General features: G+C 46.2%; 1 protein-coding gene across 1 annotated transcript in view; it reads right to left on the bottom strand.

Annotated features, from left to right (window-relative positions):
- Positions 1-26902, bottom strand: part of LAMTOR1 (late endosomal/lysosomal adaptor, MAPK and MTOR activator 1) — a 103082-nt gene that overhangs the window by 9841 nt on the left and 66339 nt on the right. Inside the window, exon 4 of the mRNA XM_069203757.1 lies at positions 7477-7603. Coding sequence (XP_069059858.1) covers positions 7477-7603 — 127 coding nt within the window. The remainder of the gene's footprint in view (positions 1-7476; positions 7604-26902) is intronic.

The following is a 26902-nucleotide window of genomic DNA, read 5'->3' on the forward strand; positions in this document are numbered from 1 at the left end:
ATAGTCAACAGGGTCGCAAGAAGCGTGTGGAAAAACCAAGGCGCAAAATAACTGCCCATGAACTGAGAAAAGTCAAGCGTGCAGCTGCCACGATGCCACTTGCCACCAGTTTGGCCATATTTCAGAGCTGCAACATCACTGGAGTGCCCAAAAGCACAAGGTGTGCAATACTCAGAGACATGGCCAAGGTAAGAAAGGCTGAAAGACGACCACCACTGAACAAGACACACAAGCTGAAACGTCAAGACTGGGCCAAGAAATATCTCAAGACTGATTTTTCTAAGGTTTTATGGACTGATGAAATGAGAGTGAGTCTTGATGGGCCAGATGGATGGGCCCGTGGCTGGATTGGTAAAGGGCAGAGAGCTCCAGTCCCACTCAGACGCCAGCAAGGTAGAGGTGGAGTACTGGTTTGGGCTGGTATCATCAAAGATGAGCTTGTGGGGCCTTTTCGGGTTGAGGATGGAGTCAAGCTCAACTCCCAGTCCTACTGCCAGTTCCTGGAAGACACCTTCTTCAAGCAGTGGTACAGGAAGAAGTCTGCATCCTTCAAGAAAAACATGATTTTCATGCAGGACAATGCTCCATCACACGCGTCCAAGTACTCCACAGCGTGGCTGGCAAGAAAGGGTATAAAAGAAGGAAATCTAATGACATGGCCTCCTTGTTCACCTGATCTGAACCCCATTGAGAACCTGTGGTCCATCATCAAATGTGAGATTTACAAGGAGGGAAAACAGTACACCTCTCTGAACAGTGTCTGGGAGGCTGTGGTTGCTGCTGCACGCAATGTTGATGGTGAACAGATCAAAACACTGACAGGATCCATGGATGGCAGGCTTTTGAGTGTCCTTGCAAAGAAAGGTGGCTATATTGGTCACTGATTTGTTTTTGTTTTGTTTTTGAATGTCAGAAATTTATATTTGTGAATGTTGAGATGTTATATTGGTTTCACTGGTAATAATAAATAATTGAAATGGGTATATATTTGTTTTTTGTTAAGTTGCCTAATAATTATGCACAGTAATAGTCACCTGCACACACAGATATCCCCCTAACATAGCTAAAACTAAAAACAAACTAAAAACTACTTCCAAAAATATTCAGCTTTGATATTAATGAGTTTTTTGGGTTCATTGAGAACATGGTTGTTCAATAATAAAATTAATCCTCAAAAATACAACTTGCCTAATAATTCTGCACTCCCTGTATAAGATGAAAGCCTCCGGGAGGGGGTGGTCTCCAGGGCAGTGGGGGGTGCGAAGTCCCCACTCCTCAAACTCCCGCTCCCCCAACTTCCTTGTTGAAGTGTTGTTAGCCGATCAGATCTCAGCACGAGATCAGGAGAGGTGCGAATCCTTAGTCTCCCTATATATACAAAATTAAATTTACTTTAATTTCTCTAAAACTACTGAACAAATTTACATTAAATAGCAAAAGGCCTCTTTCTGGACCAAGAGCTACCTTTCTGCCAAATGGGTTGAGATTCCTTCCAGGGATTTCAGCACTATCCTTGGTTTCAGCACTATCGTTGTTCAAAATCCCTTTAAAAAAGTGAGTGGGGAAAATGTGTTTTGGGGGCCTTTTTTTTTTTTTTTTTTACTCGCCTGCTTGATTGATCAACCCGTTATTTTTCCTTCGAAGAAGTGTTTTAGAGTCACGGGATCGAGTGACTCCTCCTCTTCTGTTCCACTGCGCATGGGCATTGACTCCATTGTTAGATTGTTTTCACACAGAGGGTAAAGGAAGGAGTGATAGAGTATGTAGGTACAAAGTAAGAGATGTACATGCTAATGTAAATGTATATACATATGTACAAATGTATGTAACTTAAACAACTACAGGCTTCTGGGGAGGAGGGAGGGTACATGTGAATCTGCAGCGGAACATGTCACGAACAGATGTACACTGGGTAAGTGACATTTTCCATTCGATGGCATGTGTAGCTGCAGATACACATGCTGTGCATAGACTACAAAGCAGTTTGTCCTCCCATATATTAGTGGTGGTTAGCCTGTAGGAGTTGAAGTTGTTTGAAATAATGTTCTTAAGCAGAGTACCAAAATGCCTGCCAACACTTCCTGGTTGAACTGTTGGCAGCCAATCAGATATCAGCACGGGGCTAGTTAGATCCGCGGATCCTCCGCATCCTGAGATATCTATATTTTTTTTAGCCTTTAATATCTTAAAAACTACTGAACGGATTTAGACCAAATCACATAAAGCACACTATCTGGAACAAGAGCTAGATTCCTGCCAAATGTGGTGTATTTCCGTCCAATTGTTTGGGCTGTAGTCATGCTCAAATCCCTATGGTTAAATGCATGGGGAAAACGTGTTTTGAGACTCAAAATATCCCCCACCCTTTTCTCAGCCCCCACTTATCGGATCACGCAGAAACGTTCAAGACAGCAGCAGTACCAACTGTTGCATTACTTTTGAAAATTTTGTGAAGATTCGTCAAGCGCTGTAACGTCGTACAACCCTGCAGCATCTAGGGCACTGAGAATAGGAGTGTTCGGTATCTGCTTGCCCTCAGACTATTTTGTGTCCCCTCTTCGTGTGCTCCTCTGGGAGGTATTGGAGGAGCTTTGTGATCTCATCCCAGTGAGTGCAATCGTATCTTGAAAGAAGGCCGACTGAATTGGCGATATGCCATTGGTTGGGTGATTGTGCGGCTACGCTTCTGCTTGCAACATCTACTTGCTTACTCTCCTTCTCTGGTGGCGGGGCTTTCCAACTGGCCTGGAAGTCTGCTCGCTTACGAGCAGAAGTGACAGTCAGGAACTGGCCACAAATATAAATGGGGTCAAGTAGGGCAGATGTTACTTTTTTTTATTCACCTTAGGTGTTATGTCCCCAGCTCGGACGGTGTCTTTGAAGATGTCAGGAGTGAGGTAGCATGCCCTTAAGCACAAGAAGGCGATGAGTAGAGCAGTGAGTGGAGGAGAGGGTTTCAAAAAGTAAGCCCCGCTCTAGGGGTTCTGTGTGAAGCTCCACCTTATGGAATAAGGCGGACCTAACAAGGAGCTCCTGATAGGATGTAGAATTGTCCAGAGGGGATGTAAAGGCAGGGTACAGAGGTCAAGGTCTGTGATCCACAGGGGTCTGAGTCATAAGAGTCTCATGGGTCACCCTGCGGAGGAGTGTCAAATGTACTGTACCCTTCCCCATGCCCATCCATGTCAAGTGAAGAGACCCCCAAGGTTTGATGTCAAGGGGGTCCCCTTGAGAAGCAGGTGGGGAAGGTGAAGGCTGAGGAACAAGGATTAGGGGATGGTTGTGGGTGGGGTAAGAGACTGGTAGCCTTATCTGCCTTTTGAGCTGTTTTGGTGTAATTATAATGTACAAGGCCTTAACAAAGCTGGTGTTTGAAGGGTGGAACAGTAGCAAACCCCGAAGGACAGGCAAGGATCCAGCCCGTATGCGGGTGGACGATCAAGTGTTTCTGCCTTGTGTTGATCTCCTTCTGCAGTTTGTGGAGAACCGGTTTGACCGAACCAGCATAGCTCCTGCTGCTCAATTCCAAAGGCAGAGTGCTGGTTGAATTGAGAGGGGTATCGAGGGAGAGGAAGTTGCAGTACTCACAGACTGCTGGGCTGAGGGAAGATCCTCGATCTCCAGATCAGAGCAACAGATTTCCTTTGGAAAGAAAGCCTCTTCATCTGTAGCTGAAGGTTGTGGATGATGTTCGTCCTTGGGACCTAAGTGGACTAGGGTGTTGTTGGCGCTCCTGCATGACATCTTGAGACAGCGTGCCCGACAGTCGCAAAGAGTCTTCTTGGAACGGAAGGAGCAACAGGACTCACAGGCAGCTTTGTTGTATTTGAACGACAAGCAGAAATTGCAGACCTGATGGAGGTCAGTCAGAAGATATTTTGTGTGGCAGAGAGGACATTATTGGAATGCCATTTTTTTCCATCACTGTTGGAGCATGGTGGAGAGACGCAGCAGAGAGGCAGGAATAAGCCCCAAAGGCCTAGGAGTTCGCAATGCAATACAATATAGCCTGCCCAGCTCTTGGTTAATAGCAAATGCTCCAGTTATCCTGCTGCTTTCATTAACACAAATCAAGGTTGTCATCAAAAAGCACACCATGTAGATCAAACACAAGAGCTGTTGGACAACCAGCAAAGAAGGAGTTATCAGTAGAGGTGTGTAGTTCTTCCTATCAAAAAGATCCACAGAGGTAAAGGAAACCATCTCCTGCTGAAACATGTTCCACAGACTGAATGTTTAGAATGCAACACTAACAATCATCAAGAAATTTGATGGGGACTAGTACTTCTTAAAAACATGACTAAGAAAAAAAAAAAAACATTTTTGCTACACTTCATGTAAAGCATTTTAAGTAATTATTTTTATGCAGTCCAGAGAAATGTCAAGTAATCAAATGTCAATACAAATCTTGCATGGAAGGTATAAGTTTAAAAAAACTTGGGAGAACAAAAAAGTAATGGATAGTGTTGATTTCAGCCGCTGCAATTACTCCAGGCAGCATTCCAGTCAATCACTTTTTTTGTTTACTGTGCCACGACACACTGGGACCAAAATATGCAAATTAGCCTTAGCAAACAACCCCCACTGTCCGGCTACACCCTTTCTGAAAAAGGGACAAATACAACCACAGACCAGTTTTGGTCTTGTGCCTTGCGAGTCAGGTGCAGCATCAGTCTTCTAGCACAGCAAGCAAAGGACCCACACCTGGTCACAAATATGCCCACGAAATCATTTGCCCTTTGGTTGCCCTCTAGGTGGCTCAAAGAGAACCCCTTTCCAAAGCTACAGGCTGACCAAACGTCATCTCCCCAAGGTAGAAATTTGAGGTTCAGTCCAGTGAGGAGTACAAATATGCAGGGCGCATGAGGTGTCTGCGGCCTATAGGCCAGAGCTGGGTGTTCAGCTAAAACAGACGAGAACCGGTGTCTTCAAGGAGCTGAAGTCCTTTATAACTCTTCAATGAGGTACAAAGGAGGACGACCAATAGGAAAAAGCATGAGCACAGAAGGCACCAGAAAAAAAAAAAAAAAAAAAAAAAAAGAGTTGGCCATTCTCTAGACAAAATGATACGTGCCCGGTGTCCGGAGTGGAGCCTGGCTGTGGTTGCACATGTACCTAGACAGTTATGTCTGCTCAACATTCCGGTCCCGATTCTCAAGAAGGCTCGAGGTCACAGGCCTAGGAAGCAATGGAGGTTGAAACTACTGGATTAGATGGTTAGCTAAAAAGGTGTTGTTCTACAATAAGGTTGTAAAGGAAGCTTGTGAGAGGGGAGACGCACGTGTTACAAAAACCTTCTTCATTGAATTTGTGAAACGTAAAATGGACTTAGGGTAGGTGTTAAATAGGAAGGCTAACTCAGTAACATAATTTAAAGAGCCCTTGGACAAACAGGCGCTGCATTACTCGTAGCAAAGACACAGCTGGACCCAATATATGGAGTTACAGCAGAGCAGGAAATGTGCAGACGCAATGGGAATGCGGTTAGCGTGTGCGGTGTGTGTGTAAATCCTCAGGGAGCGGGGAATTTATTACATGGAAATTGTCTTTTCAAACTAAATGGAGTTCTGTGTGAAGAAGAGGAATGAAAACCAAGTAGGTAAACGCTAGGCCAACAGAAAAAAACATAGCCCCATGAACGGACAACACACACAAAAATAACTCTAAGCTAGAAAGGCTGACAGTTTTGCAGAGGACACTGGCTGCAAGACCACAACAGCCACTTACAAACCTCGACCCGGCCTTCCAAATCAAAAAATCAGATACTGTGCAGGTTACGACCAGGGTCTAAACCATTCCGTGGCTTGTGAACATCAGAAACAAAGAACCCCAAGACCAACTATACCGCAGTCTGTTAACCTGGACAGACTTCCTGGGAAGCAGAGGGTAAATATCAGCGCCAAGGAAAGAAGAAAAATAAAACTATTTGGGAAGGGGTGAACGGGTTCAGTCACATTTCTTCATGTGCATGTGCAATACAGTTGCTCAGAAAAAAACATTTTATAATTCAAAACCCTCCACTTAATGAGATTTAAAGGTACTTTGAAAACTCAGTGTCTCTTTGAGAGGACAGAAAATCTGTTAGGGTGGTTGTTTTCCCACCACTGAAAAGTTAGGGCAGAAAATGAGGAACTGTGGAAGGCAGAGTCATGAAAATGTGGTTAACAACCAGAAACGTGTGTGGTGATACATTTTGGAGGTACCATTCCAGCCTGGAAATACACAAGCAAGCAATTTTGTTAAAGGCAAGAATAAAGATCTTTTCAGGCTTAAAATGGAATGAAAAGCTCCCATATATTATGAAGTGCAGCTCAAGGTGTTGCCCCAGGGGGAACTTTTTCGTATGAAAAAAAGAGTTAAATGTACATTATTGCATGAATTAGTCATGAATAATGTTTGTGGAGTAGGAGTATTACTCTTTGGACTCCTTGTGACTTCACCCAAAAAATGTCTAAAATCAACTTCAAATTAAGAAGCAAATCTCGGGGAGTAGATTGTAAACTTTCAAGCAGAGCCCTGTGAAATGGGATTGAAACGCAGTCACAAACCACCAGCTGCACAGCACACGACATTTTCTATCATACAAAGGGATCTCCCAAATAATCTTTTTCATTCTTCATCATTATTCCAGGACCAAAAACCATCGCCAGGTTCAACATGTCTGCCAACGATGCTGACTTTCAGCTCTTTCAGTGGGACAGCGTCTGAGTCGTGGGCGACTGCTCGCAAGTGGAAGAGGCAGAATGGAGAACTACAGGGTGCGCCGAGAAACAAAGTAGGATACAGGGGCCATTATGGTAATAATTCAGAGACGCCGTACCCTGAATGCCTACATGGCCGCCTACAGCAACAGCTGTCTTGACGTTACTGATACCAATTAGTCAATTTTCATTCAGAAGAACATTTTGATGTTTTATCAATGCCCTGTACAAGTCTCTCTCTCCTTCTGTATTTGGAAAACACAACACAAATTGTTTAGGAAACAAAATATAAGGCTTTCCAGAATAATATCCGATTCCTGTTTACTGCTGGAGAAAAGGAATATCTATCGAGTGCAGCAGAGAGGGAGCTTTAAAAAGGCCAACTCACATTTTCAAAAAATGTAGTTTCCTTATGTCCACGTCCAGCATCCCACCATGCAGTCATTAAGTTATGGCCAAAGAAGCTTTCAAGCACTGGTGCCAATAGATGTCGAGCAAACAACTGCATTCAGAGAGCGGCCTGTGAGAAAGGGGGGGGTACTAGTGTGGCTTGGTTTCATTTTTGCTCAGCAGAAATTCCCATTTTACAGTTAAACGCACTTATTGTACAATAAAGAAAAGGGTGTTCCTTTTTTTGGAAAGGCTGGGGGAATTCCTCTCTTATGTCTCCTTTCTATCTTGACCACCAGTCGACCATAAACCCCTATTCTTTGCAAGTCTGCTTAGCGGAAGGCGGGCTGAATAAATGGGTAATGTTAAAGTTGCTTGCACTCACCTGCTGTATGTCTGCAAACTGGACTAGGTCGCTTGCGAGCACTTGGTGCGGTTGGTTGGTCAGTGAAATCAAGGGTGGTAGCTTCTTCCAAGCCGTCAGGCTATTACTCAACATCGCCAACCTCGTGCTACCGGGGAAAGAAAAACCACAAGGAAACCACCGTTAGAGGCAAGGATGACCACAAGTACAGAGCGCTTCAGCATGTGCAAACTGAAACTGCCTTTCTGTGAGCTTCCTTCCTTAAGACAGAGAGACAGACCCCTACACCCACCCCGCACCCCTCCTTTAGTTGTTGCTTGTCTCCTCCACTGTGGCCGCCTGGAGCCAAACATCACAAAGACAAAAGGAGCAGATAGAACACATCCAGACATTTATCCTTAACAGAGACAATGATTAAGTCACCATAATAGGGCATGAGAGGCCATATCATTTATAAAGCCATCTCAGGGTGCTTGGCAAAATTCAACTCTTACCCTTACACTTGAATAGGCTGCAACAGAAACCACCACAATACTCCCTGTTCCAATGCTTAATTTCATTTTTGAGAGCAGTCGTACCCAAAGTTACCTAAGAGCATGTATTGGTCACTACAGCTCTCAGTCTTGCCCCACTGCTGTGCCTTGTGCTTGGAAAGGCCAAGCAGAAGTCTCAGAGCATGTACTGCATGGTACGGCTATTCCTGTAAATGTGATGCCCAGCCTTGTGCATGTAGAGCCTTCACAGAAGACAATCTACGTTTCACCTTGTATAGCTGATAAACGTGCTGCTAATATTTTCAAACCAATCAAATGTAAATAGTCAATTGGATGCCGCTGTGGTCACACTACTTAAACGTCAGCTCAAGTTACCTTTCGCCCTCCATGTCCACAAACCCTTTCACTCATGCTCATCTACCAACAAGTGACTGCTTTAATCATTTTTAAGACTACACTGTGCATTACATGGGGACCGGTTATCTTGTTCCTCCTCAACACACTGAAGCTAAAAGTCACTGAAAAATCAGTTTTTAGGTGCAGGGCGACTGTAAGGGTAGATTCCAACTACTGCTGGGTCTGTTTAGGGTCAGAGTCCGATCACAATAAAGCCCTGAAAACACCAAGGAATACAGCATTCTGGTGATAAGACCCCTCCTCTCCATGTCTACCTTGCTATCTCCACAGCCTTGATTACCACTAATCAATGCAACACCAACAGCGGCTGCACACCGTCCCTTTTCAATCGAAATCACATCACCAACACAGAAACATCCAAATTAATATGTGTGACTTCCCTGAAGATTCCCCACTCACTCATATCATTCCATCTCTACCCAGACAACCCTGGAATAACAGCATGGGATCAACACATCAGTTGCACCGATGGTGCCAAACTCCACCTAATAGTAGTAAAAGTTTCCAACTAACTCTTGCCAGAGACATCTTATTACCCAAACAACGAAAGGCCAAGGCAGAATGCAGGCTGGTCATTTCAAATAACTGGACGTTCCTGCTGTTCAAGCTTTCTGAACAACGTCAGATGTGAGGAAATGGGTTGTATTATATGATAAGGTATGGTTGTGTGATCTTACTGTGTAATACAATTACCAACCCCTTCAGGTTCAGAAAGTTTTGTCTGTAAAACCCTCAGCTCAGCCCTGTGTAGCTGTGGGACTGAACAGCAAAGTTTTCACAGAGGAAGAAGTGTAAAGCATTTAAACAGCACCAAAGCAACTGAAGAAACCGACACCACACTCAAGAAATAAAACACTAATTTATAAAAATAGATTGTATTTTTTAAGAATCTAGACACTAAAACGAAAAAGGTCCGCCAGACAGTTCCAGAGATATAGATTTTACAAGCAACAATAAATCAAAGCTAATTCACACAACCGTGAACAAGCCTTGGCAAAGTCAATGAATTGGTCAATGAATTTTCAAGGAGAACTCAGGTAAGTGTCCCCGTGGTCAGTTGGAAGTACGTGGGGCGACCAACTCCAGGAAGGAGCTACTCATGGTAATCAGAGGACAGTTACCTTCACAGAAGAATCAGTCCTTAAGCAATTCCAGGTACTTTATCCATGTTGCAATAGATTCCTATGAAGTGGCCCTGATGCAAGGAATGAAGCATACTGAAGATGCTCCAAGGATGCTATTGATGCAATATAGTCGGCAGAGGTCTTCCAGCAGGGATTCCTTGGTCCACAAAGATGAGTGTGTCCTAGTTGCATGGTCAACGTCCCACGAGGTCCTCTCTGGTGTGGCAAAAGTCCAGTCGCCACTGGAATACCAGTTGCCTGTATCTGTCACAGGCCAATCCGTCCTGGGTCAATAACTTCATTTCTGCGAGTCCCAGCAACTCTCACACAGCACGCCCTGACAACAGTCCTGGGCTCAACGAACTTGGGTACAACTGTGTGTGTCCAGTCTTGGTCCTCGGTGCTGCGCGGTGCCAGTAGTAGCAACTTTGAGACTTCTTTCAGGTCACCCTTCAGTAGCAAAACAACTAGCTTCTTAGCAGATATGGTAAATGGTCTTGTCTGACAGACGATGGAAGAGAGGCTTGTGAAACAATACAGTAAATGATTCCAAATATTTTTTAACACCCATGTCAGATACGTTTCTCCCCTACGCGAGTGAACAACCTCAATTTCCCCCACAAAAATAACAATAAGAAAGGAAACCTGGTATTTGCCTGCCTGTTTAAGCACCCATTCTATGGGCACTTGTGTGTGAAAGTGAGTGCTCTCGCGAACACGGGGCTGCTACTGCTGCGATGGCTACTAGCTGAAGGTCTTATGACCCCATTTAAGCAACTGCTGCACCCTCAATGCATAGGAGAAGTGCCATGTAATTTTGATCTTCACAAAGACCTCATTAGCTTTGGGGCATGATATGTACAATGTGACTGTTGTCTCAAAATCTGTTTGACTGACTGCAAGAACAGCATGGTGGGTATATTTCAGCCACCACTGCCTGCTGCATCCTGGGTCATCCAGCGGCACAAACTGGCAACACCCCTAACCTCTTGCACAAATTCTGCCTTCCTACAGTGTGTCCTACAGTGTGTCTGCTAGATGATGCCTTCCATCTCATCTGATGGAAACTTTCCTAAATGCCAAGTAAAGCATGTGAGTAAATGGAAGCATGGCTGAAATCAAACCCACAAATCAACTGGTTTTCTTTGAAAGTTAGGAGGTGGTCCTTTCTTACTGGAAGGATTGAATAAATGCTTGTGAGCCGAGAGTACCACCAGGGATATAAAGGAGCAGCTTTCTACTTGCATCTCATACATGGCAAAACTAGCTGGGCCTTTACTGCTTTAGTACAGCCTTAGTAATTAGCGAGAACACTGGTTCAAAGTGGTCTCATTTTTTACAGGATTATTAAGTACCTGATTGGTCAGTACAAAGTCAGTAGTGAATTGACCAACATATTCGTTTTAACAGATACAGCAAATAAACGTAGAACAGAAAAGAATTTAAATTCACACTTTCAGTAAGTGCAATCATCAACAGCAACTGAATTATTTGCTCAAAAATAGAGATCACACATTGTGTCTGAATAAGGAGATCCTATTCTTCCTCACGTCCTCCTCTCCCTCGCTACGCGCAGAAGAAGCCTTGCCTGGTGCGGTTTGTCTTACCTAAACCAAATGTAGTTCTCCATCTAGTGAACTAATCTAGTAATAATGTCAAGCATCGCCCTAAACACCAAGCTCCTTATTTAATGCCAAAGAACCATTGAACTGGGCCTCCTGATTTAAATTAGATGGAGATGAGAATGGGGAAACAGGATGAGTCTAAGTTACCTTACAGGTTCATGAAAGCGTAAGGGATCCACTGCCTGTGTATCTTTCTTTCCAGAAGAGTAGAAGGAGCCTTTGTTATACAGCGGATAAACTGTCTTCTGGGGGAGACAGTCTTTAAAATCTTCCTAAGCTCAAGAGTTATCTTGAGGCCGACGACTAAGCGAATGGGGTGAATTTTTGACAGAAGGATGAGTTTCGGTTCAAGGAAGCTTGTCAACTCCAACCAGATGTTGGGGGTCGAGATTTCAAGTCTATAAGGTCAGTATTCATGTGCCTTGAGGCCAATGTCACAATATGGGTGTCGGCAGGGCTGTATAGGAATATCGTGGAATCAAGCATTGCCTTGGATTTGGTGGACATTCCTTAACTTAATTAGCCCTTTGAAGAGATCTGTGCATCAAAGGGGAACTGGGTCCGGTCTTTATTATCCAAGGAACTGGCTTCGGTTTTATTATTCCCAGAAATTGACATGGAGTTTTCTCAAAGTCATCCCGCCATTCTCCAGTGTATACTTCCTCATATTCTAACTCAGTGGTTCTTAACCTTTTGACTTTAGGGGACAACTACCCCCCCCCACACTTAATTATTACTGCAAGCCGGGGGCTCCCACTGAATCATTATTGGAATCCAGGAACCCCCACCAAATCACTATTGGAAGCAGGTGACCGTGGCCAAAGCATTTCAATGATTTGAACTACAAAACAAAAACACAGACGTTCATCAAACAAATACACAAAATGGTGAAATATTGCATTTATTTCACAAGCAAATATTAAAATAACCAACATTTTAAGGGAAATTAATAATGGAGCTTTTCTAATTTCATTTGAGGCCTGAAAACATACATACTATATTCTGTTTCATCGACTGCAATGCTCCCATGAAGCAATCTGAGGATACAAACTTAATTTTTAGCCTTAAATTTCAAACTTGTCACATTTACAAACACCTTTCAGAGTAGGCTTTGCGGGCACCCAGTTGTCCCATGACCATAGATTACGAACTACTGTTCTAACTAGTAGACTCCTTCGAGGGTCTCAGTACAAACCTCCTTTTCTTTCATGGCATAACAAGACCAGCATGGTTGTTTATTTGATACTATCTCTTACATACCAAAATGCGTGACACAGCCACCATCTGGTGTTGCAGTGGTTCCGGGACAAAGAAAGGTTTCAGACATCCTGGGACGGCTTGCGTTACATGGGGCGGGGGAGACCAAAGAGGGGTATTTTTCATGATCTTGAATCCAGCTTCGAACACCAACCCATCAGAAAGTCATTTTCATATAACCTGATGCAGCAAGTGCATCTCTGCGGAAAAAAGGTTTTGCAGATGTGTTCCTGTTCCAATGCAGTATTTCCATGAAGCTGATGGAAACTTTCAAAGGCGTGTTTTCCCCATTTCTGAAACAGAGTGCCAGTGGCATCAAACCAATCAGAAAGGCACCTCAACTGTGTGGCACACAAAGCTCAAACAAATATCTAGAAGTTAATAGGAATGTGCGTTACGCAGCAGTGTTTGTAGGTATTCCGAACCTGCCTGACGCCTTGCGTTTCAAACCTGTTCAATAAAATGGCTGCTAAAAAAAAAAAGTCTCAAATCTGAAAACACAAAAAATAACAGCTTCATTCTCTACCTACATCTCTACAATATATTTAATCAGCTCATTCCCTCAGGATAGCTAATGCATTTATTTTTCTTCAAGTGCTCCAAGAGGATGCACTCTAAATATAACCATATTCAGGCACATGCAGGACAGAAGAGAAGAGATGATATCACTGGCACAGCAGGGGCGGAGAGGAATGGTCAAACAGCGTGGCTTCAGAGTGCTAGATATGTGATCAGGGCAAGGAACTGAAATATGTTTCTATTTCCTTGTCTAGTCGGCTTTCCAGCCTGGTCAATAGCCAAAGCCATTCCCAAGGGACAGAGAAGGTTAAGCACAATGATCTGGTGATCTTGGGAATGGACGATTCACTTTAATACTTTTCTGTCTAACATTTAGATCTACGGCTGCTGCTGGCAGCGGAGAGTTCTTCAGATAGAAGGAGGAGCGGAGGGACCAGTTGTTTGGAGCAATTTATACTGAAGGACATGGAAACAAACACCTTCTCTGCCCATTCTTCATTAGAGCCCTGAAAGGCTTTTGTCTTTAATGGAACATTTATTTTCATTTTTGACAAATGTATTTTAGGGGCTGTTACTGTGGACAGGGCATACTTGACCTCACCCCTGGTACTTATGTGGTTTATCCCGCCCAATCACGAGGTGCTTGGAGCAGCACATGAGAGGCACCTGGTACCGCCTAGTGTGGTGGTGGACGCGTAAAACAGAAGATGGTTCCACACCTATTGACACTACTTTAAGCAGGCTCTGAGGTAAACGTGATACTGCACACGCAGAAGGCAGGCATTGCTTCAGTTATTAAAGTCATCACAGAATCCTATACAATGATAGTATCCTTATTACCAGAGACCACTGCTTCTTGGGATAGCCTACAGACCAACAATACCTGTACTTATACAGTTTAGATTACTTGTGGGATTCTCTCTTTACAGTAACTTCGCAGTGACAACATCCTTTTGTTTATTTTTTTGTCAGCCAGCACACTTCACACTCACTGGCCTTATTATAAAACATGCAAACTTTAGACAGGAAAGATTTTATTCTTTTAATAGGTATGAACCTTACCAGCCCCCTGTCCTTCCACACCTGTACAACTAGTGTATTCGTGGGGCACCTGCTGCATTCTTATTCATGGGTCCAGAAAAATGTTAATAATTATAGGGCATGAATTACAATGACTCCTTTAGGGTGTGGGCAGGTAACAAGTGTTTAGGGCACACACGCTCTAAGTCCCTGCAGAAAAGATGGCAATTTGTGCTTGAATGACTGGTATCAAAACCTGTGGGACATCACGATAGAAACTGCATGTGAAAGAGACCGAATATCTGACCCTCTTCCTCAGCACAAAAGAAAACAAAAAATACTAGTGAGCCAAATGTTCCCAACCTAAGACTGAAACTGGAATTGCTTAAAACCAAAATGGAGGCCCTTCAACCTTAAGGAGAGGCTTAGAGCTTCAGCTGAACCTCAGGCTTAGGCATAAAATGACAATAAAACCTAGAAGGTTTCTACAGGAGTCTGGTGAAGAGATCACAGAAAGAACCAGAAAAGCAGGGGAGAATGCCCATGCGTGCTGTGGGACTGGTGAGAATGCTCATGCGTGCTGTGGGACTGGTGAGAATGCCCATGCGTGCTGTGGGACTGGTGAGAATGCCCATGCGTGCTGTGGGACTGGTGAGAATGCCTCTGCAGGTCCAGAGGTTGCTCAGACCACTGGATTTCTGGGCCTGCCAGCTGCAACAGAAGGTTCAGTAATGAGAAGAAAGTGGATTAAGTTAAACACGCACTTCAGGCTTTTGTGGCTTACTACGTGCTAACCTTTCTGCAGGATAAACCGAAATTCTGGCACATGCTTAATGTCATTTTCGAAAACTAAGCCAATAAAAGTAAGCTAAAAAAAATAACAACAGAGTCAGTGTTAGGAATGACGTAGTTCCGTAAGAAAGGGTACCGAAGTACTGGTGAAGTTAAGTAAATGTTAAAAAATGTTAAAGAACGAGTTACTTACCTTCGGTAACGACTTTTCTGGTGGATACATTAGCTACCTGTGGATTCCTCACCTCATGAATACTCCCATGGCGCCAGCATTCGACGGAAATCTTCTTACTAGTCTCTGCACGTCGACGAGGACGTCACTCTAGCCCACGCGACGCCGTCTGACGTCATACAGGCAATAAGACGACGTGCGGACGTCAGTACCAATAATTTTTTACGTGCATGAGAACAACCAGGCAATGCAATGAAAGAGCAAGGCAACATCCCATTATATTGTAAAAATACACAACATTGTATGAATAACTGTAAATCTTTTTATATAAATATATATATAAAACTTTCTCTTTTAAAATATATACACACACCAAGTATATACACAAAGATATATACATATATACATATATATAAATATATATTATATACACATCTATTGCACCCTCAAAGACCAAGAGGAGCGCACTCAAAGATTACTTGGTAAGACCAGAAAGGCAACGGGGAGGCGGGTGGGACCGTGAGGAATCCACAGGTAGCTAATGTATCCACCAGAAAAGTCGTTACCGAAGGTAAGTAACTCGTTCTTCTGATGGATACAACTACCTGTGGATTCCTCACCTCATGAATAGAGTCCCAAAGCAGTACCACGCCCGGCGGTGGGTGCCTAAATGGTCAAACCAAGAAATCCTGCAGCACTGACCGTGCAAAATGGCCGTCCCTTCTAACCTCAGAATCTAAACAGTAATGTTTTGCAAAAGTGTGAAGGGACGACCAAGTTGCGGCCTTGCAGATGTCGACCACAGGAACACCCCTGGCCAAGGCCGAAGTGGCCGACTTAGCTCTGGTGGAATGAGCTCTAATGCCCTCAGGAGGATCCTTCTTTGCCAAAGAGTAACATATTTTAATGCAAAGAACAACCCACCTGGATAGTGTTCTCTTGTGGACTGCCTTTCCTCTCCTCTTGCCCACGTATCCAATAAACAGCTGATCCTCCAGCCTGAAATCCTTTGTTCTATCAATAAAGAAGCTCAACGCTCTCTTTGGATCCAGACGGTGCAGTCTTTCTTCCTCTTTGGAAGGATGAGGCGGAGGATAGAACGTGGACAAAGTAATTGCCTGAGCCAAATGGAAGGGTGAAACAACCTTCGGGAGGAAAGCAGCCTTGGTCCTCAACACCACCTTATCCCCATAAAAAGTTGTATAAGGGGGCTTTACTGATAAGGCCTGCAACTCACTCACTCTCCTTGCTGATGTTATAGCTATCAGGAAGACTGTTTTTAAAACCAAATACCTCAAGGGGCAAGAATGCAAAGGTTCAAAAGGGGACCCCATAAGGAAAGTCAGGACCAAGGACAAATCCCATTGCGGCATAACAAATGGCTTTGGAGGATATTGATTTAGAAGACCTTTCAAGAATCTGATAACAATAGGGGATTTAAATAAAGATGGTTGGTCTGGAAGACATATGAAGGCTGACAAGGCCGATAAATAACCCTTAATGGTAGCCACTGCACAACCTTTCCGCGCCAGAGATAGAGCAAAAGACAAAACGTCCGATAGATGAGCATGCAAAGGATCAATCTGCCTCTCTCCACACCACGCAACAAATTTAGACCACCTATTAGCGTAGATAGATTTAGTGGAGTGTCGCCTGGCCGCTAATATAACATCCACTACCTCAGGCGGGAGAGAGAAGGAACTCAGGTTGCCCCGTTCAATCTCCAGGCATGTAGGTGCAGACTCTGGAGGTTGGGGTGTAGAACCTGCCCCTGCGACTGCGAGAGGAGGTCTGCCCTGAAAGGGAGACGGAGCGGCGGGCACATTGAGAGTTGGAGAAGGTCGGAGTACCACACCCTCCTTGGCCAATCCGGAGCTATTAAGATTACTAGAGCCCGGTCTTGGCGAATCTTCCTCAATACTCGAGGAATCAAGGGTATGGGAGGAAACGCGTAAAGCAACTGGCCGCACCAGGTTATTTGAAACGCGTCCCCCAACGCTCCCTGCATCGGATACTGAAGGCTGCAGAACAACGGACAATGCGCGTTCTCTCGAGTGGCGAACAGATCTACCCGAGGAAACCCCCACCTCTGGAAGATTAAACGGACTTGATCTGGATGGAGACGCCACTCGTGGTCTGCCGAGAAGTGGCGACTGAGACTGTCCGCACGCACGTTCAAAACTCCGGCCAGATGGTTTGCTATCAAGCAAATCCGATGGTCCTTTGCCCAGGACCATAGTCGAAGAGCTTCTCTGCAGAGAAGGTACGACCCCACTCCTCCCTGCTTGTTTATGTACCACATCGTGGTAGTATTGTCCGTTAGGACCTGTACCGACTGACCACGAAGGGAAGGGAGGAAGGCCTTGAGAGCCAGACGTACAGCCCGTAACTCTAACAGATTGATGTGAAACATCTGTTCCTCTGGAGACCAAAGACCTTTGATCTCCAGATCCCCCAGATGAGCTCCCCACCCTAGAGTGGAAGCATCCGTTATGACTGTGGCCACTGGTGGCGACTGCTGGAACGGCTTTCCTTGTGAAAGATTGTTGCTTGCAATCCACCACTTCAAATCCACAGCAGCATCTCTGGAGATCTTGACAGTACCCTCTAGATCCCCTCTGTGTTGAGACCACTGCCTTCGGAGGCACCACTGAAGAGCCCTCATGTGCCAGCGAGCATGCGTGACCAACAGAATGCAGGAGGCAAAAAGACCGAGCAGACGAAGGACCTTGAGGACTGGAACTACCGCTCCATTTCGAAACATTGGAACCAAATCCTGAATATCTTGAATCCGCTGAGGCGGAGGAAAGGCCCGACCCAATGTTGTATCCAGTACTGCCCCTATGAACAGGAGGCGCTGAGAGGGCTCTAGGTGAGATTTGGGCTCGTTCACCGAAAAACCCAGGTCGAACAACAACTGGGTTGTTGACTGCAGATGATGCGACACAAGCTCCGGGGACTTGGCTTTGATCAACCAGTCGTCCAAGTAAGGGAATACTGCTATCCCCTTCCTTCTGAGCTCTGCCGCAACCACCGACATCACCTTCGTAAAGACTCGAGGTGCTGAAGTAAGACCAAACGGAAGGACCGCAAACTGATAGTGTTGCGATCCCACCACAAACCGGAGATACTTCCTGTGTGACTTGAGTATCGGGATATGAAAGTAAGCATCCTGCAAGTCGACAGACACCATCCAGTCTTCCATGTTCAACGCCAAAAGCACCTGTGCTAGGGTCAGCATCTTGAACTTTTCCTGCTTGAGGAACCAATTCAAGATCCTCAGGTCCAGAATTGGTCTCAAACGACCATCCTTCTTGGGAATCAGGAAATACCTTGAGTAAACTCCTCGACCCCTTTCCTGCTCCGGGACCAACTCCACCGCGCCCTTTGAAAGGAGGACTTGCACCTCCTGTTCTAGCAACAGGAGGTGTTCTTCTGAACAATACGAAGGGCGGGGCGGGATGAGGGGCGGGAACTCCCGAAAGGGAAGGGTGTAGCCTTTTCCCACAACACTGAGAACCCAAGTGTCCGATGTAACAGTCTTCCATTTGGTGAGAAAATGCTGTAATCTTCCCCCTACAGGAGAGGAGTGAGTGGGAAATGGTGGAAGCCTAAGGCTGCTTCCCCTGCTGCACCCCGCCAGAGGATGAGGAAGAGGCAGAGTGCTGCTGAGAGGCTCCTCTGGTGCGGACCCTACCTCTCCCCCTGAAAGATCTATAGGGATGGGAAGAAGCAGGCTGCTGATATCTCCCCCGAAAGGAAGAGGAGGAAGAGCCACGCCCAAATCCACGAAACCTCCTGAAGAATCTGGAAGAGGCCGTGGAAGAAGGAGCTTGGAGCCCTAACGACTTAGCCGTGGCCCTGCTTTCCTTAAAACGTTCCAAGGCCGAATCAGCCTTAGCTCCAAACAGTTTGTCCCCATCAAACGGGAGATCCAACAATGTGGACTGTACATCTGCCGAAAAGCCCGAGTTACGGAGCCAGGCCTGTCTCCTTGCCACCACAGTTGTGCCCATTGCCCTGGCTACCGAGTCGGTGGTATCCAGTCCCGTCTGGATAATTTGGGTCGCAGCAGCCTGGGCATTTGAGACAAGATCCAAAAGACCCTGGGGAAGCCCTGTAAACGAAGAGGAAATGTCATCCATCAGAGCATGAATATACCTCCCCAGGATACAGGTTGCATTGGTGGCTTTTAACGCCAGACTGCAGGACGAAAAAATCTTCTTCGACTGCGCCTCTAGCTTTTTTGAATCTCTGTCCCCAGGCACCGTCGGAAAAGAACCAGGCGCTGACTTGGACGAACAGGAGGCCTGCACCACCAAGCTCTCCGGCGTAGGGTGCCTAGATAGGAAACCAGGGTCAGTTGGAGCCGTCCGATACCTCCTGGCCACGGCTCTGTGAACTGCTGGGGAAGATGCCGGCCTCTTCCACACCTCTAACACCGGATCCAGCAGAACGTCATTAAATGGTAACAGAGGCTCCGCCGCGGCTGAGGCCGGATGTAACACCTCTGTCAAAAGGTTTTGTTTTGCCTCCACCACCGGCAAAGGCAGGTCCAAAAAACTAGCTGCCTTCCGTACCACTGCATGAAAGGAAGCAGCCTCCTCAGTATATTCCCCCGGGGACGAAAGGTCCCACTCAGGGGAAGTGTCCAGCCCACTGGCCGACTCCAGTCCACGCAGCCCATCACCCGAGTCCTCTAGCTCTCCTTCCTCTAGGGCTCGTTGGTACTCCTGCTCTTCTAATACCCGGAGAGCACGTCTCCTTGAATGAAGTCGTTGCTCAATACGCGGAGTCGACAATGCCTCCGCCGAAGTGGAAGATCGGCGCCGATCTTCAGAAGCCACCGACGCCGCATCCGGCGCCACAGGTAACTTCGGCGCCGACGGAAGAGCAGCTGAAGCAGATGGACCCACCGGAGTCACAGGCCGAAATCCCGACGTCGACGGGATGGAAATTCCCGGGGCCAATCCTTCTGAAGCCACCGGAGCGGCCACCGGCGCCGACACTGGCGCCGAGCCCACGTTCCCAAACGGGAGAAAGGGCATAAAGGGTGCCGGCCGAAGAGGCGCAGGATCACCCAAAGAAAAGGCCAAAGGCCCAGCCGGAGCACCCCCTGGAGCCATCTGTTGGAAGATGGCATACATCGCATTCAAGAATGCGGAACTATCGGCTCCAGGGGTGGGAAAAGCCGGATACTGGGGTGCCTGTCTCGGAGGCGACCCCGACCTCGGCGTCTGCGCCGGAGAAAACACTTGAGGCTCCAATACCTCAATCACCGACGCCTGTCCAGGTGAAGTTGGAGACGCCGGAGAGGGCAATGGCGTCGAAGGATGCGGCGTAACCGTGGGACTGACCTCCCATGTCCTTCGGCGCCGATCCGGAGACCTGGAACGAGTCTCCTTTGAATGACGCCGAGATTCTCTACGGCGCCGGGAGTCTCGATGACGCCGATGTCTTGGGGAAGAAGACTTCTTGTGATGTTTCTCCTTTGACTTGGCCATAAACAGCTTCGCCTCACGTTCCTTGAGGGCCTTTGGATTCATGTGCTGACATGAATCACAAGTCGAGACGTCGTGGTCGGAGCTCAAACACCAAAGGCAATCGGAATGAGGATCCGTCACCGACATCTTGCCTCCACACTCACGACAAGGCTTAAATCCAGACTTTCTCTGCGACATTATTTCCACAGCGAAAGACTACGCAGCAAGATATACACTGTAACCGCAAGAGTAACAGCTGCTCCCTCGAAGATAACCGTTTCGAATGCACGGAAAAAAGGGAACTGACGTCCGCACGTCGTCGAGGACCTCTTATTGCCTGTAGGACGTCAGACGGCGTCGCGTGGGCTAGAGTGACGTCCTCGTCGACGTGCAGAGACTAGTAAGAAGATTTCCGTCGAATGCTGGCGCCATGGGAGTATTCATGAGGTGAGGAATCCACAGGTAGTTGTATCCATCAGAAACATACAATTACAAGAATCTAAAGTTAAGTGATGCGTGAATGAACAAGAATTTCACAACTTGCGGTTGAAACGCTCAAAAGGTTTTAATTCATCGATTTCCTGACATGGTTCACAACTGTATGTGTTATTAGTTTTATGACGCAAATTGCTTAATCTCGGTTCATTACACGTGCCCAGATTGTGAAACCAGATATCCCTTCTAAATCTCCTTAAAAGCTTGCTAGACAATGAGATGCAGTTTATGAACATATAGTTCTAGCAAACGCGATCAGGCAAGAAAAATAAAGCTCAAACAATCTACACTGCCAAACAGTTTAAAGACAATAACAATGCCACAACAGTTTTACCTGCCTGCCCATTGTGAGCGACAGCAGGAGTGAAGAGTGGGAAAGAGAGCAAATGAAAGCATTTCTTCTTCTTCTTCAGCAGGTTGGTGTCAATGCCACCCCCTGCTCCTTGGTCCAAGTGTGAAAGATTGAGCAGAATCATACAGTTCAGGTGAGACAGCAGTGGAAGACATCAGGACATGTGCTCATGGACACTCTAACTCACTGGTTCCTAACCTGTGGTCTGGGGGCGCAAACCCTACTCAAGGGTCTGCAACTTCTTAGACAATTAAGTAATATTAAAAGATGAATGAAGTGTTATAAATAAAGAAGCAAAGTGTAAAACTGACATTTTTAAAACATTCTGCATATGTGATGGAATTTGAAATTTAAAACTAAGAACTTCGGCTCTTCAGACTGATTTGTGGGAGCAGTACGAGTGTTTCAAACCGAATCTAGTATGAACAATGAGCGGCTTTAACTGCGCGTAAGTAATCTTCCCATTACCAGTAACCCTTTGATTTGTTTATATTTGTTTTGGAATAAAATACAATATTTAATCATTTGTGTTTTTGTTTGATGAATGCTTGTCTCAGTTTCTTGGGTATTGTTTTGCTGTTCACATTGCTGAAAATATTGGGGTTCCCAGTTTGCAGTAATGACTCAGTGGGGTCCAGAGATTCCAATAATAATTCACTAAATGTTAAGAACCACTGCCCCAGATTAATATGTTAACCCACCGAACAGAGGGAGGAAGAAGCTCAAATTTTAAGTGAAATCGTGTAAGACATCTTTGTTTACTGATTTTAAAGTGCGAGTGGCCGATGAGATACCACAACACCTATAGGGATCTGTCCCTGCTTGAAAGCTTTCTCTTCTCTTAAACCATCAACTGGGAATGCATATGATTCAGAATCGCTAAACATGGAGGCAGAAGGTGGATACTTAACAGAGAGTTTAGGCAGCGATGAGGGAGCGGTCATTTTTCATAGCAGACTTTGGACCCGAAGTCCAGGAAGAGCTTGGGGAGCTCTTGTGGTGACATTACAAGCTAGGCTGTCTACCGTGCGGCTTGGTCTACTGCCTCCAGTGTTGGTGAAAGACTAGCACAAAGTCGGTCTGCAGTTGGGAGGATGGTCTTAAGGAAGTCAACCCTGAGAAATACCTTGGCCATCAGATCAGAGAGCTCAGTATCGTGTAATTAACTGAAGGGGATTAGTAAGAGCCAGAAGTACAGCAACCTCAAAAACCCTTGTTTTTAGGCTAGGGAAGAGAAAGCCAACCAGGATCCGAACACATCACCTCTAGGTCACAAACAAATGTATGGCACCACCACCCTTTGTTACCACTTTACGAAAACTTTATGAGAATAATGAGGCTACTCTGTCGAGGAGCTGTAATGTGCCATTGTAGGAAAGTACCATCTTGCCTGGCATGTTACTCCCATATATCACTGTATATATGTTGTTTTAGTCTATGTGTCACTGGGACCCTGCCAGGCAGGGCCCCAGTGCTCATAAGTATGTGCCCTGAGTGGTTTCCCTGTGTGATGCCTAACTGTCTCACTGAGGCTCTGCTAACCAGAACCTCAGTGGTTATGCTCTCTCTGCTTTCCAAATGTGTCACTAACAGGCTAGTGACTAAATTTACCAATTCACACTGGCATACTGGTACACCCAAATAATTCGCTTATATGGTACTGAGATACCCAGGGTATTGGGGTCCCAGGAGATCCTATGGGCTGCAGCATTTCTTTTGCCACCCATAGAGAGCTCTGACAATTCTTACACAGGCCTGCCAGTGCAGCCTGAGTGAAATAACATCCACGTTATTTCACAGCCATTTACCACGGCACATAAGTAACTTATAAGTCACCTATATGTCTAACCTTCACCTGGTGAAGGTTGGGTGCAAAGTTACTTAGTGTGTGGGCACCCTGCAGTAGCCAAGGTGCCCCCACATCGTTCAGGGCAAATTCCCCAAACGTTGTGATTGTGGGGACACCATTACACGCGTGCACTATACATAGGTCACTACCTATGTATAGCGTCACAATGGTAACTACGAACATGGCCATGTAACATGTCTAAGATCATGGAATTGTCACCCCAATACTATTCTGGTATTGGGGGGACAATTCCATGATCCCCCGGGCTGTAGCACAGAACCCGGGTACTGCCAAACTGCCTTTCCGGGGTCTCCACTGCAGCTGCTGTTGCTGCTGCCAACCCCTCAGACAGGTTTCTACCCTCCTGGGATCCAGGCAGCCCTGGCCCAGGAAGGCAGAACAAAGGGTTTCCTCTGAGAGAGGGTGTTACACCCTCTCCTTTTCGAAATAGGTGTGAAGGGCTGGGGAGGAGTAACCTCCCCCAGCCTCTGGAAATGCCTTGATGGGCACAGATGGTGCCCATCTCTGCATAAGCCAGTCTACATCGGTTCAGGGATCCCCCAGCCCTGCTCTGGTGCAAAACTGGACAAAGGAAAGGGGGGTGACCACTCCCCTGACCAGTACCTCCCAGGGGAGGTGTCCAGAGCTCCTCCAGTGTGTCCCAGACTTCTGCCATCTTGGAAACAGAGGTGTTTAGGGCACACTGGACTGCTTGGAGTGGCCAGTGCCAGCAGGTGACGTTGGAGGCTTCTTCTGATAGGCTCTTACCTCTCTTGGTAGCCAAACCTCCTTTTCTGGTTATTTAGGGTCTCTGCAAAGGGGGAATTCTTTAGATAACGAATGCAAGAGCTCACCAGAGTTCCTCTGCATCTCCCTCTTCACCTTCTACCAAAGGATCGACCACTGACTGCTCCAGGACGCCTGCAAAACTGCAACAAAGTAGCAAGACAACTACCAGCAACATTGTAGTGCCTAATCCTGCCGGCTTTCTCGACTGTTTCCAGGTGGTGCATGCTCTGGGGGTAGCCTGCCTTCACCCTGCACCAGAAGCTCCGAAGAAATCTCCTGTGGGTCGACGGAATCTTCCCCCTGCTAACGCAGGCACCAAAAGTCTGCATCACTGGTCCTATGGGTCCCCTCTCATCCTGACGAGCATGGTCCCTGGAACACAGCCACTCTGTCCAAGTGACTCCCACAGTCCAGTGACTCTTCAGTCCAAGCTTGGTGGAGGTAAGTCCTTGCCTCCCCATGCTAGACTGCAAAGCTCTGTACCTCGTGATTTGCAGCTGCTCCGGCTCCTGTGCACTCTTCCAGGATTTCCTTCGTGCACAGCCAAGCCTGCGTCCCCAACACTCCTTCTTGCAGTGCACAACCTTCTGAGTTGTCCTCCAGCGTCGTGGGACTCCCTTTTGTGACTTCGCGTGGACTCCGGTTCACTTTACTTCTAAGTGCCTGTTGGGGTACTTCTGTGGGTGCTGCCTGCTTCTGTGAGAGTTCTCCGAGTAGCTGAGCGCCCCCTCTGTCTCCTCCTACAAAAGGCGACATCCTGGTCCCTCCTGGTCCTCAGCAGCACCCAAAAACCTCTACTGCGACCCTTGCAGCTAGCAAGGCTTGTTCGCGGTCTTTCTGCGTGCGAACACCTCTGCAATCTTCATTGCGACGTGGGACATCCGTCTTCCAAAGGAGAAGTTCCTAGTCCTCTTCTTTCTTGCAGAACTTCAAGCTTCTTCCAACCGGTGGCAGCTTCCTTGCACTTTCAGCTGGCATTTCCTGGGTTCCTGCCCCCTCTCATCACGGTCACGACTATTTGGACTTGGTCCCCTTGTCTTACAGGTATTCAGGTCCGGAAATCCGTTGTCAGTTCACTGCTGGTGTGTGTTCTTCCTGCAGAATCCCCCTATCACGACTTCTATGCTCTCTGGGGGTAGTAGGTGCACTTTACTCCTACTTTTCAGGGGCTTGGAGTGGGGTATTTTTCAAACCCTCACCGTTTTATTACAGTCCCAGCGACCCTCTACAAGCTCACATAGGTCTGGGGTCCATTCGCGGTTCGCATTCCACTTTTGGAGTATATGGTTTGTGTTGCCCCTATACCTATGTGTTCCTATTGCAAACTATTGTGATTCTACACTGTTTGCATTACTTTTCTTGCTATTACTTACCTAATTTTGGTTTGTGTACATATAAACTTGTGTATATATATATATACATATATTACCTTCTTACTGAGGGTACTCACTGAGATACTTTTGGCATATTGTCATAAAAATAAAGTACCGTTATTTTTTAGTAACTCTGTGTATTGTGTTTTCTTATGATATTGTACATATGATATAAGTGGTATAGTAGTAGCTTTACATGTCTCCTAGTTCAGCCTAAGATGCTTTGCCATAGCTACCTTCTATCAGCATAAGCTGCTAGAAACACCTCTTCTAGACTAATAAGGGATAACTGGACCTGGCACAAGGTGTAAGTACATCTGGTACCAACTACAAGCCAGGCCAGCCTCTAACAGCCACCTGTTGCCATAATAAACATACTTTGTCGAGGAGCTTTAATATACCAACTGAAATCACAATGAGGATACACTGTTGAGTAGCTTAAATAGATTATCTGTGACCACTATGAGGATACTCTGTCGAGGATCTTGAATATAGTTGAAAAACCATAGCTAGCACATCTTTCGAAGGGGAAACCTGCAGCATACCCTACCATCTCCTGCTGTCACCTGAATGCCTCACACAGGTCTTTCTGCAGTAATGTCTTGTTCGAGGAATCACTGCTCCATCGTTAAGCACGTCCTTCCTCTTCTACGTCTAGTACCTCTATCCCATCCAGACTCTTCTCATTCCATGCCTTCAAGCCAAACACTTTCGTTATAAACTTCTCTCCATTACCCAGCTACGTATTTTCTTATTCCTCAATGCTTAAACAGCCTTTGCCTCTTAAACCTCTTGTTCTCCATTATTCTCTTTTTTTTTGTATGGGTTCTATTCTTGTCACTTTGTACCTTTTTATTTCCAACATCTGCTGCAGTTCCACTGTTTCTCTCCACTAGCCTCACTGACTTCCGGTTCCAAGTCAATCTGTGCCCGGGTTCAACAGGTGTCTGGCACTAATGTGGGGAAGGTGTGTTAGTAGCCCGAGGGTTCAGAGTTGGCTGCACTGACATCCACATTGATGCTATTGTACGGCCACTTGAGTGCTGGGCTGGAGACACCACCTGTGTAGTCAGGACTGGAGAAGGGAGCTCCAGTAAATCAGGGATCGCCCTGAAAGATGGGTATGGAAGGATGGCACATCCCGGTGCTTCATCGATGGAGGGGAATTGGGAAGCTTTGCAGAAATGGTTACGAGATCTTGGCAAGCTGTCAGGCCACATTCTTGCTTCAGACTCGAGTGCACTTTTACTACTCAGGCTAGGGTTCATGTGGAGTCTTGGGAAACACTGACTCAAAAGGTTAAGTCACTAGGCAGTACCTTGGACCCCTTTCCAGCTTTAGATCTGGACGCACTTTACTGCTCAGGCTGTCCGCAAGACATTTGTCAAGTAAATTCTATGTGGCAAAAAGTCCACAATATTCAATACAGGGCACTAGTACTGTTGTAGTTCTTAATATTCTACCACCTACCACCATGAAAGGCTGTTGCCTATCAGTTTCAGATGGTCGAGGTCTCTCCCATTCACTGTGCATAAATGTCATTTTCAGTAGGACATCAAACATGTCCCAATTTGGAACACAATCTGCCCTTTGAAGCCTCAGGTTAATACAGGTATTTCAGGAAATGGAACAATGGAGAGGCAGGCACACAACACAAGGTTAGAAGCCGCACCTAATAACAGAGCA

Source organism: Pleurodeles waltl, chromosome 8 (genome assembly GCF_031143425.1).
Source record: "Pleurodeles waltl isolate 20211129_DDA chromosome 8, aPleWal1.hap1.20221129, whole genome shotgun sequence".
Lineage (NCBI taxonomy): Eukaryota > Metazoa > Chordata > Amphibia > Caudata > Salamandridae > Pleurodeles > Pleurodeles waltl.